The sequence below is a fragment of the Anomaloglossus baeobatrachus genome, chromosome 3 (genome assembly GCF_048569485.1).
Source record: "Anomaloglossus baeobatrachus isolate aAnoBae1 chromosome 3, aAnoBae1.hap1, whole genome shotgun sequence".
Lineage (NCBI taxonomy): Eukaryota > Metazoa > Chordata > Amphibia > Anura > Aromobatidae > Anomaloglossus > Anomaloglossus baeobatrachus.
This window is the reverse complement of record NC_134355.1, coordinates 291,950,771-291,964,368: the sequence shown is the minus strand read 5'-3', so window position 1 is coordinate 291,964,368 and position 13,598 is coordinate 291,950,771. Positions and strand designations below refer to the sequence as shown.

The 13,598-nt window shown below is 45.2% G+C and overlaps 1 protein-coding gene across 1 annotated transcript in view; it reads left to right on the top strand.

Moving 5' to 3' along the window:
* Positions 1 to 13,598, top strand: part of RSPO3 (R-spondin 3) — a 186,039-nt gene that overhangs the window by 93,861 nt on the left and 78,580 nt on the right. The window contains exon 2 of the mRNA XM_075338280.1: positions 12,696 to 12,887. Coding sequence (XP_075194395.1) covers positions 12,696 to 12,887 — 192 coding nt within the window. The remainder of the gene's footprint in view (positions 1 to 12,695; positions 12,888 to 13,598) is intronic.

The window sequence follows — 13,598 nt, the reverse complement described above, 5'->3', positions numbered from 1 at the left end:
TTTTACTGTGTGACAGGGGGCATTGTGCTGCATGAAAATTGCTTGCTGATTGAGTGATGAACGCAAGTAAGGAACCACGTGTTGTTGAAGAAGGTTCTGCTACACACTTGCATTCATTCTGGCAAGGAGTTGTGTGAGAGGTCCAACTCCTGCTGCAGAAAACATTCCCCAAACCATGACACTTCCTCCACCACCTTTCACTGACTTCTTAACACACTTTGGATTCAGTCTTTACCAAGTTTGTCAACGAATATAATGTTTCTCATAAGACCCAAAAACATTAAACTTGCTTTCATCACTAAAATGAATTGTGGGCCACTTCTCTGTCCACATGGTCCTCACCAAAGGTGAGTCTAGCCTTTTGATTCTTTCTGCTAATGAGAGGTTTGGTCACTGCAGAGTGGGATTTAAGTGCAAATGCTCTTAAACACCATGACACTATGATGACACAGAGCCTTACCCTGTTCAGTGCTGAACTGGCAAGCAATTCAAGCTGCAGTGTTGAAACAATTACCCTTGGAGATTCTATGAATTATCCTGTCGTCTATTGCATTTTGTCTTTCGAGGGCGACCAGCTGTTTTGGGGAACTTGAAAAAGTTTGTGATGTTGTAAAGATGCATTATTCTCGAATCACAGATTTGGAACGACCAGCTTCTCTTGCTATGGCTGATAGGGTCAATCCTTTGACCTTCATTTGGGCAACCAGCTGCTAGAGGATTTCAGTCACATTGGAATGGCACACCATTTTTGAAAAGTCAGTGCAAACTGGAAAGATAGGTTGCCAGTTAAATAGGATTTGTCAGATAGTTAAGGAAATTAGCACCACATCCCAGATTAACACCAATAACTTGCAGGTATCTGAAAGTGTTCTCTAATTTTGTTATTTTTCGTTTATCTTATTTACATTTTTATTAGGTGCGAAAGAAGAAATTCAATTTAAGAAATAAACTTAAAACACTGCTAGTGTTCTCATGTTAGAACATAATTACATAGAACTATACAATGACCATACGAAATTTTGTGTTGTTCTCTAATTTTGGTGTCCAGTGTATGTGGTGGGGTGGTCATTGATTACCTGGGGTTTACCCAATGTTGTTTTTAATTAGTTTTAGGTCATTATTTTTGTACGTTCAACCAAGTTGTGTGGTTTTATATGTACACTACTGTACTGCCCCCGTGCCAGCGGCCGAGCCACTCAGATCTGGAACTGCGGTGGCTCAAGGGGTTTATGGAACCGGGGGTTCGTGCAGACACTCGAGTTTGAAAAGGGGAGTATGTACAGGGGAGTTAGAAGTTCGTGACGCCACTCACGGTGCATGGTAAGGTGGGATACCACCACTACTGTTGGGGAGAGGGGGAGCCCGGTGGCGATGGTTTGGCAGCAAGATGTTTAACCCCTCCGTGAGTAGGGTGTTTGTGCCCCGGGGCCCGGTGTTGGTGGTGCAGGAGTAGGGGTGCCGTTGGGAAAAGGAAGGGTTTCTGCGTGCTCACTCAGTCCAAAAATACTGACACTGACAGCTTCTAAACCAGAATTCTGAGCACCGCTGCAGCAAGGAGGAAGCATGCTGGGTCCGTGCCCCTGGTGTTGCTTGTTAGCCTGTGGCCTTTTCCGTGGCACCTTCTTCACTGTTTGGACCCTGTAGTGTGGAACTAGTCGGGTCCCGCTCACCCGTATGGCTAACGGAGTGAGATTGCTCTCAGGGTTCACGCTCGGGATTTCTGTGGACTGTGTCAGGGAAAGTCATATCCCATCGGTGTGCTAGTACCCCGATTTTGGAGCGGGTGATGGATAAATCTTGAAGGCTTCACCCCCGTTGGGTAAATTACTAGGATGCTTGAAGCTACTTCCCGGCCTAGGGTCCGCGTACCCCGTCGTGTCCTGGCCCCTGCCCGGAGATGACTCAAGGCCCTCCTCGGCAATCCGTGCCCCTTGACATGATCCTCTGCGACCGGGGTTCCAGCTCCCACCAGCCCCAGACCAACATCTGCCACATAGTACTCAAGGAGCCCAGCTCCTAACCTGTGACCGCTCCTCTTGAGAGTCACCACACTACTTCTCTTCCACCTTGTCACTTTCCCCTACTAACCCCCCATATGGGTGGCCCTATTCCCTTTAGGCCCCCAATGGTGTGTCTGGTGGGTATGATGCAAAGTGTTCCCAGGATTTTGACTGGCCAAGCTGTTAGCAACACCAAAGCACCAGGACCCGTAACCCAGGAGAGTTGGATACTGTGCAGAAGGGCAGATTGCACAATACCCTGTGACGACTTGATAGGCCAGGGCGTCACACTAGCTTTTGCGGAGTGCTTTCATTTTACTGATTTCATAACTGTGTTATGTGTGCTTTCCAAAAGGCATTGTGTCATAGGTACTCTTCGGAAGGCACTGTGGTGTGAGAGCTCTCTGGATGGCAAAGTGTTATGAGAGCTCTCCGGAAGGCACTGTGTCATAGATACTCTTCAGAAGGCACTATGCTAGGAGAGCTCTATGGAAGGCACTGTTTTCTGAGAGCTCTCTGGAAGGCTCTATGTTATGGGTGCTCTCCAGAAGGCATTATGTTATGGGTGCTTTTCGGAAGTCACTGTGTTATGGGTGATATCCATAAAGGCCCAGTCACACTAAACAACTTACCAGCGATCCCAACAACGATACAACCTGATAGGTGAGATGTTACACTAAGAGACCCTCCAGCGATCCCACCAGCAACCTGACCTGGCAGGGATCGCTGGAGCGTCGCTACACGTGGAAGCATGCTGCGTTTCGTAACTAAGGTAAATATCGGGTAACCAACCCGATATTTACTTTGGTTACCAGTGCACACTGCTTAGCGCTGGCTCCCTGCACACCTAGCCACAGTACACATCGGGATAATTACCCGATGTGTACTCTGCTACATGTGCAGGCAGCAGGGAGCTGGCTTCTGTGGATGCTGGTAGCCACGGTAAACATCGGGTAACCAAGAAGCCCTTCCCTTGGTTACCCGATATTTACCTTCGCTACCAGCGTCCGCCGCTCTCACACTGCCAGTGCCAGCTCCCTGTTCCCTGCACTCCTAGCCACAGTACACATCGGGTTAATTACCCGATGTGTACTCTGGCTACGTGTGCAGAGACCAGGGAGCCGGCACTGACAGCTGAGAGCGGTGGACACTGGTAACGAAGGTAAATATTAGGTAACGAAGGAAAGGGCTTCTTAGTTACCCGATATTTACATTGGTTACCAGCGTCCGCAGAAGCCGGCTCCCTGGTCACTGCACATTTAGTTGTTGCTCTGTCGCTGTCACACAGCGATGTGTGCTTCACAGCGGGAGAGCAACAACTAAAAAATGGTCCAGGACATTCAACAACAACCAACGACCTTACAGCAGGGGCCAGGTTGTTGCTGGATGTCACACACAGCAACATCGCTAGCAAGTTGTGCCTCAGCAGCGATGTTGCTAGCGATGTTGCTTAGTGTGACGGTACCTTTAGGCACCATGTATTGACTCCTTGGCTCCAGCAAAAGTCCCTCTGGTGGTTCCTGGCTAGATAGAGAGCAATAAAGGCTCAATCTCTTCCCACTTAACTACTGAGGCCTGATAAGGGCATCAGCAGAAGCACATATGATGATGTCTTGTTCTAGTTGCCTGAGGTCCTAAGCCCCCGTCTCACACAGTGAGATCGCTGAAACATCACAGGTTTTGTGATGTATCAGCGACTTCGCTAGCGATATCGCTGTGTGTGAAAAGCAGCAGCGAGCAGGCCCCTGCTGCGCATCGGCGTGTTTGACGGCGGGAGACCATCAAGCACGGGGCGGATTCAGTTACCTACATTGCACTCCAGAGTTCTCACCTGAGCTCCAGAGTACAGCCTAGACTGCACCGCGAGCGCCGAGTGATTGATTCCCCGGCGATTGCGTTTAAGTTCATGACAGCTGAAGACATCCTGGGCTGATCTCCGGTGCTCTCACCTGAACTTTGGATTGCAGCCCAGCCTGTCCGCAGCTGTTATGAACTGAACCGCAATCACCGGGGAATCAATCACTCGGCGCTGGCGGTAGCCAGTCCGACGCTCGGAGCGCCCGTTCTGAGTAAGTAGGGAGCCATCGTTAGAAGGGTCACTGGTGGCTGATCTCTGTGGAGATTTGACTGATTGACAGCTCACCAGCGACCATGTAGCATCGTTCCAGCGATCACTGCCAGGTCGGATCGCTGGTCTGATTGCTGGTGCGTCGCTACGTGTAACGGGACCCTTAGTGGTCAGGTGACTAAAGAATGAGATGTAAATGAGTTATGGTTTGCTAGAGACCATTGAAGCAGCTTGTGCTAGACCAGAGGTGGGGAATCTTTGTTTCTGCTAATGGCCATTTGGATATTTAGAATATTATTAGGGGGCTGTAATAAATTATCAACTTCTTAATGGTCCTGGTATATTTGGTCACATCATTAACTCACCCCTAATCTCTTTTGTGCTGCTGTGATGTTAGGTGGTAGTGAGGATGTTGCTACCTTTTTCAGATTTGTTGGTCTGGAGCACTGCTGCCTCCTTGTGATTATAAATGTTGTAAAGTATTTGAAGAAGTAAGTTGTTCCGAACACAGATGTATATTACACTGCATGAAATTCATCACTGCTCACGTGACACTAGTGCATATACATCACATAGGAGACATTGGGGCTGGAGCATATATTTCACAGAAGACGCTAGGGCTGGAGTATATACTTCACAGGAGACATTGGGGCTGGAGTATATACTTCACAAAAGATATTGGGGCTGGAGTATATACTTCACAGAAGATATTGGGGCTTGAGTATATACTTCACAAAAGATATTGAGGCTGAAGTATATACTTCACTTGAGACATTAGGCTGGAGCATGCAGCACAGGAGACATTGGGGCTGCTACTGCAGACTTCATCTGCAGGATGGTAGCGCTTTACATGCTAGCTCCGCCCACTAAGTACATCCAAATGCTGGCATTGGCCAGAACCAGGATGTAATGCTTCATTGTATGCCCTGCAGTATTCATTGTTCAGCCATATTTTCGCCACCACTGCATTACAGGGACAGTCAGGGCCGGATTAAGGTTGGTGGGGGCCCCTGGGCAGAAAATCTGGTGGGGGCCCCATAAACGTTAACATTTTTAGCCATAACAGTAGAGCGCGAACTGTAGCATTTAGATATAAATTTAATGAACATTTATCTTCTCCTGTTCTGCCACATTCAGATTTACAGTACAAATACAGTCCAGGATCACTCACAGCTGTCACCCATACACACACAGTACAATACAGATACAGTCCAGGATCACTCACAGCTGTCACTTATACACACACAGTACAATACAGATACAGTCCAAGATCACTCACAGCTGTCACTTATACACACACAGTACAATACAGATACAGTCCAGAATCACTCACAGCCGCCACTTATACACAGTACAATACAGATACAGTCCAGGATCACTCACAGCCGTCACTTATACACAGTACAATACAGATACAGTCCAGGATCACTCACAGCTGTCACTTATACACACACAGTACAATACAGATACAGTCCAAGATCACTCACAGCTGTCACTTATACACACACAGTACAATACAGATACAGTCCAGAATCACTCACAGCCGCCACTTATACACAGTACAATACAGATACAGTCCAGGATCACTCACAGCCGTCACTTATACACAGTACAATACAGATACAGTCCAGGATAACTCACAGCTGTCACTTATACACAGAAAGTAGAGTTGCTCACATATTTTTTTATTCATCCCAATGTTAAGGCAGCCAGGGCCGGCTCCAGGTTTTTGTGGTCCCCGGTTGAGTCTTAGTGGGCCCCATCCACACACAGACACGCACATACACATACAGGCATACGTACATATACATATTTGAAGACAAATTCACAAAAATACATTTAAACAGACAAATATATGCACAGTCATATACACTGACACACATGCAGACACAGACGCATTAAAGGTGTTAATATGGAGAAGTCACAAGCAGCCTCACTCACCTCCCCCGCTTGTTTCCGTCCAGGTCCTCCAGGACATGTGGCTGTGTTGCATGATGGCCATCACTAACATGACTGCACACCATGCACACTGACACAGCACTGCTGTATATACATCACAGGAGGGGCTAGGGCCTACAATATATACATTACAGGAGGGGCAGGGGGCATAGACGTTACTGGGGGGCATAGATGTTGCTGGAGTGGCAAACAGCTCTGGTGGTGTACACATTACTGGGATGGGTGGCTTAGCGCTCTGGGGTGCTGCACTGACTGCTCTGATTCATATATACACACACAGCTCTGCTTCACACACACACACAGCTCTGCTGCACACACAGCTCTGCTACACACACACACAGCTCTGCTTCACACACACACACACACACACACACAGCTGCTTCACACACACAGCTCTGCTTCACACACACACACACAGCTCTGCTTCACACACAGCTCTGCTTCTCACACACACACTCTGCTACACACACACACACTCTGCTACACACACACACACTCTGCTACACACACACACACACACTCTGCTACACACACACACACTCTGCTACACACACACACACAGCTCTGCTTCACACACACACACAGCTCTGCTACACACACACAGCTCTGCTTCACACACAGCTCTGCTTCTCACACAGCTCTGCTTCTCACACACACTCTGCTACACACACACACTCTGCTACACACACACACACTCTGCTACACACACACACACACTCTGCTACACACACACACACTCTGCTACACACACACACACACTCTGCTACACACACACACACTCTGCTACACACACACACTCTGCTACACACACACACTCTGCTACACACACACTCTGCTACACACACACACTCTGCTTCACACACACACACAGCTCTGCTTCACACACACACAGCTCTGCTACACACACACACAGCTCTGCTACACACACACACAGCTCTGCTACACACACACACAGCTCTGCTACACACACACAGCTCTGCTTCACACACACACACACACACACAGCTCTGCTTCACACACACACACACACACAGCTCTGCTTCACACACACACACACACAGAGCTCTGCTTCACACACACACACAGAGCTCTGCTTCACACACACACACAGAGCTCTGCTTCACACACACACACACACACACACACAGCTCTGCTTCACACACACAGCTCTGCTTCACACACAGCTCTGCTTCACACCACACATCTTTCTTCAGCTCTGCTTCACACACACACACAGACCTGCTTCACACTACACATCTTTCTTCAGCTCTGCTTCACACACACACAGCTCTGCTTCACACACACACACAGCTCTGCTTCACACACACACACAGCTCTGCTTCACACACACACACAGCTCTGCTTCACACACACACAGCTCTGCTTCACACACACACACAGCTCTGCTTCACACACACACACAGCTCTGCTTCACACACACACACAGCTCTGCTTCACACACACACACAGCTCTGCTTCACACACACACAGCTCTGCTTCACACACACAGCTCTGCTTCACACACACAGCTCTGCTTCACACACACAGCTCTGCTTCACACACACATCTTTCTTCAGCTCTGCTTCACACACACCTCTGTTTCACACACACACACACAGCTCTGCTTCACACACACACACACACACACAGCTCTGCTTCACATACACACACAGCTCTGCTTCACACACAGCTCTGCTTCACACACAGCTCTGCTTCTCACACAGCTCTGCTTCTCACACACACACTCTGCTACACACACACACTCTGCTACACACACACACACTCTGCTACACACACACACACACTCTGATACACACACACACTCTGCTACACACACACACACACACTCTGCTACACACACACACAGCTCTGCTTCACACACACACACAGCTCTGCTTCACACACACACAGCTCTGCTTCACACACAGCTCTGCTTCACACCACACATCTTTCTTCAGCTCTGCTTCACACACACACACATCTGCTTCACACTACACATCTTTCTTCAACTCTGCTTCACACACACACAGCTCTGCTACACACACACAGCTCTGCTTCACACACACACAGCTCTGCTTCACACACACACACACAGCTCTGCTTCACACACACACACACAGCTCTGCTTCACACACATACACAGCTCTGCTTCACACACACACACACACAGCTCTGCTTCACACACATACACAGCTCTGCTTCACACACACAGCTATGCTTCACACACACACACAGCCCTGCTTCACACACACACACACAGCCCTGCTTCACACACACACACAGCTCTGCTTCACACACACACAGCTCTGCTTCACACACAGCTCTGCTTCACACACCACACATCTTTCTTCAGCTCTGCCCTTACCTGCTCTGATGCCATCCTCCTGCTACTCCGGTATAGGCCGCCGTCCTCCTGCTGCTGTTCCGGTGCCGCGGCCATCCTCCTGCTCCGGTGAGTCTCCTCTCCTGGCCGCGGCGCCGGTCTTCTCATCCGCGGCCGCGGCGCCGGTCTTCTCATCCGCGGCGCCGGTCTTCTCATCCGCGGCCGCGGCGCCGGTCTTCTCATCCGCGGCGCCGGTCTTCTCATCCGCGGCCGCGGTGCCGGTCTTCTCATCCGCGGCGCCGGTCTTCTCATCCGCGGCCGCGGTGCCGGTCTTCTCATCCGCGGCCTGGGCGGCGTCCTGCTGTGACGGCCGCGGCATTGGACCCCGCAGCAGAGCAGGGAGCAGGCATACCTCTGACCCCGGAAGTACAAACTACTTCCGGGGTCAATCAGCGTCCTGCGCCCGCAGTTTGTTTTTGCGTCTTAGAGACGCAGATACAAATAAATGTAGGTGTGCACACCTCCCCCCCCCCCCCCCGAAAACACAGCTGATGTATTAGACTGTCTTTACGGAGGGGGAGAGGGTGTGAAGAAAAAAAAAAAAAAAATTGCTGACGGGTGGCAAGTATGGCCCTGGTGGTGGGGGCCCCCTTGGAAGCTCTTATGGTGGGGGCCCCGGGGCTGAAGCCCCGCCTGCCCCGCCTATAATCCGGCCCTGGGGACAGTAGCACTTTAGATACAGGCATCTGGAATATGACTATCAGGAGTATGAATATTTCCTGCCAAGGGTTATCCAATTTTGACAATATACATGCCCATAATAATTACAATATTCTTACTACAGTGATTAGGTACTGTATATGCTGCAATATGGCGGCTGGTGGGATTATGTAACAGTACGCAACCCACATTTAATATACACATGTTCAAAATGCTGTGTCTTAATTTAGCATTTCTAACATACTTCCTGATCAGTAAGAAAGAGTTTGAGAAATAAATAAACAGTACTCTCTCTCTCTCTCTCTCTGTATATATATATATATATATATATATATATATATATATATATATATATATATTGTTCTAAATCATGATTAGCCATTAACTAATGACACATTTCTATTCTTCCCTTGATAAATCCCCTTTAAATTACATAAACTGTCACCTTTTTTTCACTGAATTTCAGTATGCGATAACACTAAATTCTCAAGCAATCATTTTACAAACTGTTATCTTTTTGGTGTCATCAATCAATTCTACATGGTATATGTTGAGAATGTGAATGATGCACAGTGACAATTTTATCACAGTTTTCTTTTTCCCGCTAATGAGGAATGGACAAAGTTTTTGGAAATACCCCATTGCAATTTGCTTGTAACCACAAGCTTTCTCTGCTGAATGTGAACATGTTAGTGGCTTACATTCCTTGGTAAATCACATTCCGGTATATATATTGAATTCTGGTGCTAAATATATATTAGTTAGAAACAAAGATATTAGAAATGCTAGGAGTGGATAAATCAACAGTTTGATACATTCTGCAAAAGAAAAAAAAGAGGAGCTTACATGCGAGTTTGAGAATTCAAATATGACTTGAAGGCCACATAAGAAAGAAGAAATGGCACTTCCTTGTAGGGATATCAAGAGCCGACATGGCGGCCCCCATGCAGCGGTGGATACCGTGCCTCACGCCATCCTATGCCTCCAGTCCACTCCACCTATGTGCAACTGAGGAAGGTCCGTTGTGGACCGAAAATGTTTTTTCATGCACATTAAATAAACTTGCATCACTTTCAAGTTCAGGAGTGCCTTGTTTAATTACATTGAAGGCCACATAAGTCTATCATATGGAGAAGACTTCAAGAAAGCAAATATAGAGGGTTCCTGACAAGATGCAAACCATCAATCACTATAAAACAATAGTTGTGCCCAATAAAATGCAATATATGGCAGAAAGTTTATACCTTTATTAGATTCCACACAGTAACTCACAAACTGTTTTTCAGTTCTGGACAGGAGCCTTCTTCAGGTGTTACATGAAAGGTGCACAGGGAGCTATTTAACCTTTGTCAGGCTGCATAATTTTGCCAAAATTTCTCAACCCCTTATCTCGGAAGGGGGTGAAGATATTTTATTGAAATTTGGCTAATATATTCTGGACCAAAACTGCTGAGATGTCACGAAATTTCAGCCCTCTACGGTTTTCGAAAAAAAAAAATTATTGCAATTTAAAAAGGGAATAGTTACAATTGTACCTATTCAGCCGGACGAAAGTTAAATACCCCTTTTGGTGGTAAAAAAAGAACTGAAAACTCATATACATGTGTTATATAATCCAAAATATATCAAATATATTTACAAAATTATCAGTACACTAAATGCTGTATAAAAAAAGATAATTAGTTCAAAAATGTGTTTAAAAAGATAGAATATGAAGATAAAAATATTGCAACATTAAAAGTATACAAGAACAATTATGTATTAAAATAAGTGGATACTGATCGCTGTCAAAAAACAGTCATACTGTAGTGTATTAGTAGTAGTTCATAGTTTGCTTGTGGTAATGCATAGATTTATCCAACAGGGGTCACTGTTGATTTCTACGTTGTTTTACCACCAAAAATGATATTTAAATGCCTCCCTGTCAACCTTTTATGTAATCTAAAAAAGGTAAAACCTATTGAAATATGTTTCAACTTATTTGTCAGTGTACCACCGCAATCAATGTCTATTAGTTGTTGACCTGCTGAACTCCAGAGCATGTTCTCCCTTAGCGCTATATCCTATTTAATAGAGAGATCTACTCGCTACTCACCAATGTCCACCGCAGCACCAAAGCACCAACAGAAACCACACTTATTCAAACCAATAATACAAAAGCCAGTTTAGACTTTATCAAAAACATGTAAAGAAGCCAGGTCACTTCTGAAAAAGCATTGTATGGAAAGATGAAACAAAGATCCTCCTGCATCAAAATATGATGGGAAGAAAAAAGTATGCAGAAGAGTTGGAATGGCTCATAATCCAAAGCACACCAAATCATCTCTAAACATGGTGGAGGCAGTGTGATGGCCGGGCATGCATGGCTCCCAATGGCACTGGGTCACTAGTATTTATTATGATGTGACTGAAGACAGAAGCAGCTGGATGTATTCTGAAATATATAGGGCTGTACTTTCTGCTCAGATTCAACCAAATGAAGGTTGATTGGAGTGTGCTTCACAGTACAGATGGACACCCAAAACATACTGTAAATGTAACCCAGGGATTTTAAGGCAAAGAAGTGGAATATTCTGCAACAGACGAGTCAATCACCATATCTTATCTAGCATTTCACATGCTTAAGACAAAACATAAGGCAGAAAGACTCACAAACAAGGATCAACTGAAGTCAACTGCAGTAAAGGCCTGGCAAAGCATCGCAAAGGAGGGAATCCAGCGTTTAGTGACCATGGATTCCAGACTTCAGGCAGATATTGTCTCCAAAGTATTTTCTATGAAGAATTAAAAACAAACACTTTATTTATGGTAAATGAAATTTGGCCAATTACTTTTGAGCCCCTGAAATAAGGAGGCATTGTAGAAAAATGGTTGCAATTCCTAAACATTTTATTTTTTTAACCCCTTTAATTAAACCCAAAAGTCTCCACATTAATTACATCTCAGTCGCTTCATTTTAAATAAAAAATAGTGAAATGCAGAGGTCAAGGCATGAAAGTGCGGTCACTGGCCAAATAATTTTAGACCTCATTGTATGATCCAAAATGTAAGATGCTTTTTCGGTATAAATACTGTCCAATTTTTCTTGAGGAGACTGAGGAATTTATAATGAGTTCACTGGATTTCTGTATATCTTATAAGTGATAATATATTATGAAACTGCGTATCCAATGCCAAGCGACAAACTTGACTTTATGTCAAAACTTAACTTTGCTGCGTGTTTATTACAGTGAAAATGAGATAAAAATGACTAATGATCTATTTTATTGTCTTGTTATGCCCAGGATATGTTATAAAACAAGACGTTGGCCGTTTTGTCAGGATGACAGGCCCGTATGATGATACAGTATAGTTCTATTTAATGGTGGCATAAGCTCTCTATGTACCACAGTATGGCATACAATGGAACACCTACCATATGAATAATTGAGAATAAACTATCTATTAGGCCTGTATATAGCTATGGGTGATTTATTTTTATGGATTTGTGTTGCAGAGATTGAAGTAAGGTTATAATGGTCACATTTTATAATCAAGTTTTGGTTATTTTTTTACTGTGCAAAATTATATTTTCTAAAGTGAAAAGTTACTAAAAGTATTTTTTTTTTATATCTGTGTCTTTCAGTGCATCCTAATATCAGCCAGAATTGCCAAGGTGGATGTGCCACGTGCTCGGATTACAATGGCTGCATGACATGTAAACCAAGACTGTTTTTTGCTCTTTCAAGAATTGGCATGAAGCAAGTTGGGGTTTGTCTTACCTCATGCCCAACTGGCTACTATGGAATACGTTCTCCAGGAATTAGTGAGTGTAAAAGTAAGTAAAATATAAACAATTCCAATTTTCAGTCCAATAAAATGTTTATGTACTTAGCTTTGCTCCTAAATCTGCTATTAACTACTTTATGAACTACTAGCTGTACTACCCGGCTTCGCCTGGGTTAATAACTGTTGTTAACAAAATAGAATGTATTAATAAAAATGTATTCTGCACACAAAAACTATAAAACAAATACGGTAGATAGAAATGTAATTATTAAAAGGCAAAAACTAAGCTAATAGAAGCATTTCACAACATATATTTCAACACCACTGATATTCCACACAGATTTAACTAAATTGGCCAAGTAATGTGCTCCGTCTGTCTCTTTCCAGGTCTGTCTCTTTCCAGGTCTGTCTCTTTCCCCATCTGTCTCTTTCCCCGTCTGTCTCTTTCCCCGTCTGTCTCTTTCCCCGTCTGCCTGTCTCTGTCTGTCTATATATTTTGTCTGTCTCTATCTCTCTGTTTCTTTCCCCATCTGTCTCTTTCTAGGTCTGTCTCTTTCCCAGGTCTGTCTCTTTCCCCATCTGTCTCCCCGTCTCTTTGTCTGTGTCTTTTCCTGTTTGTATCTTTCCCTGTCTGCCTGTCTCTGTCTGTCTCTTTACTTGTCTGTCTCTATTTCTGTCTCTTTCTCCGTCTGTCTCCATCAAGGTCTGTGTCTTTCCCCATCTATCTTTGTCTGTCTCTCTGGCTGTCTCCTCCTTCCCT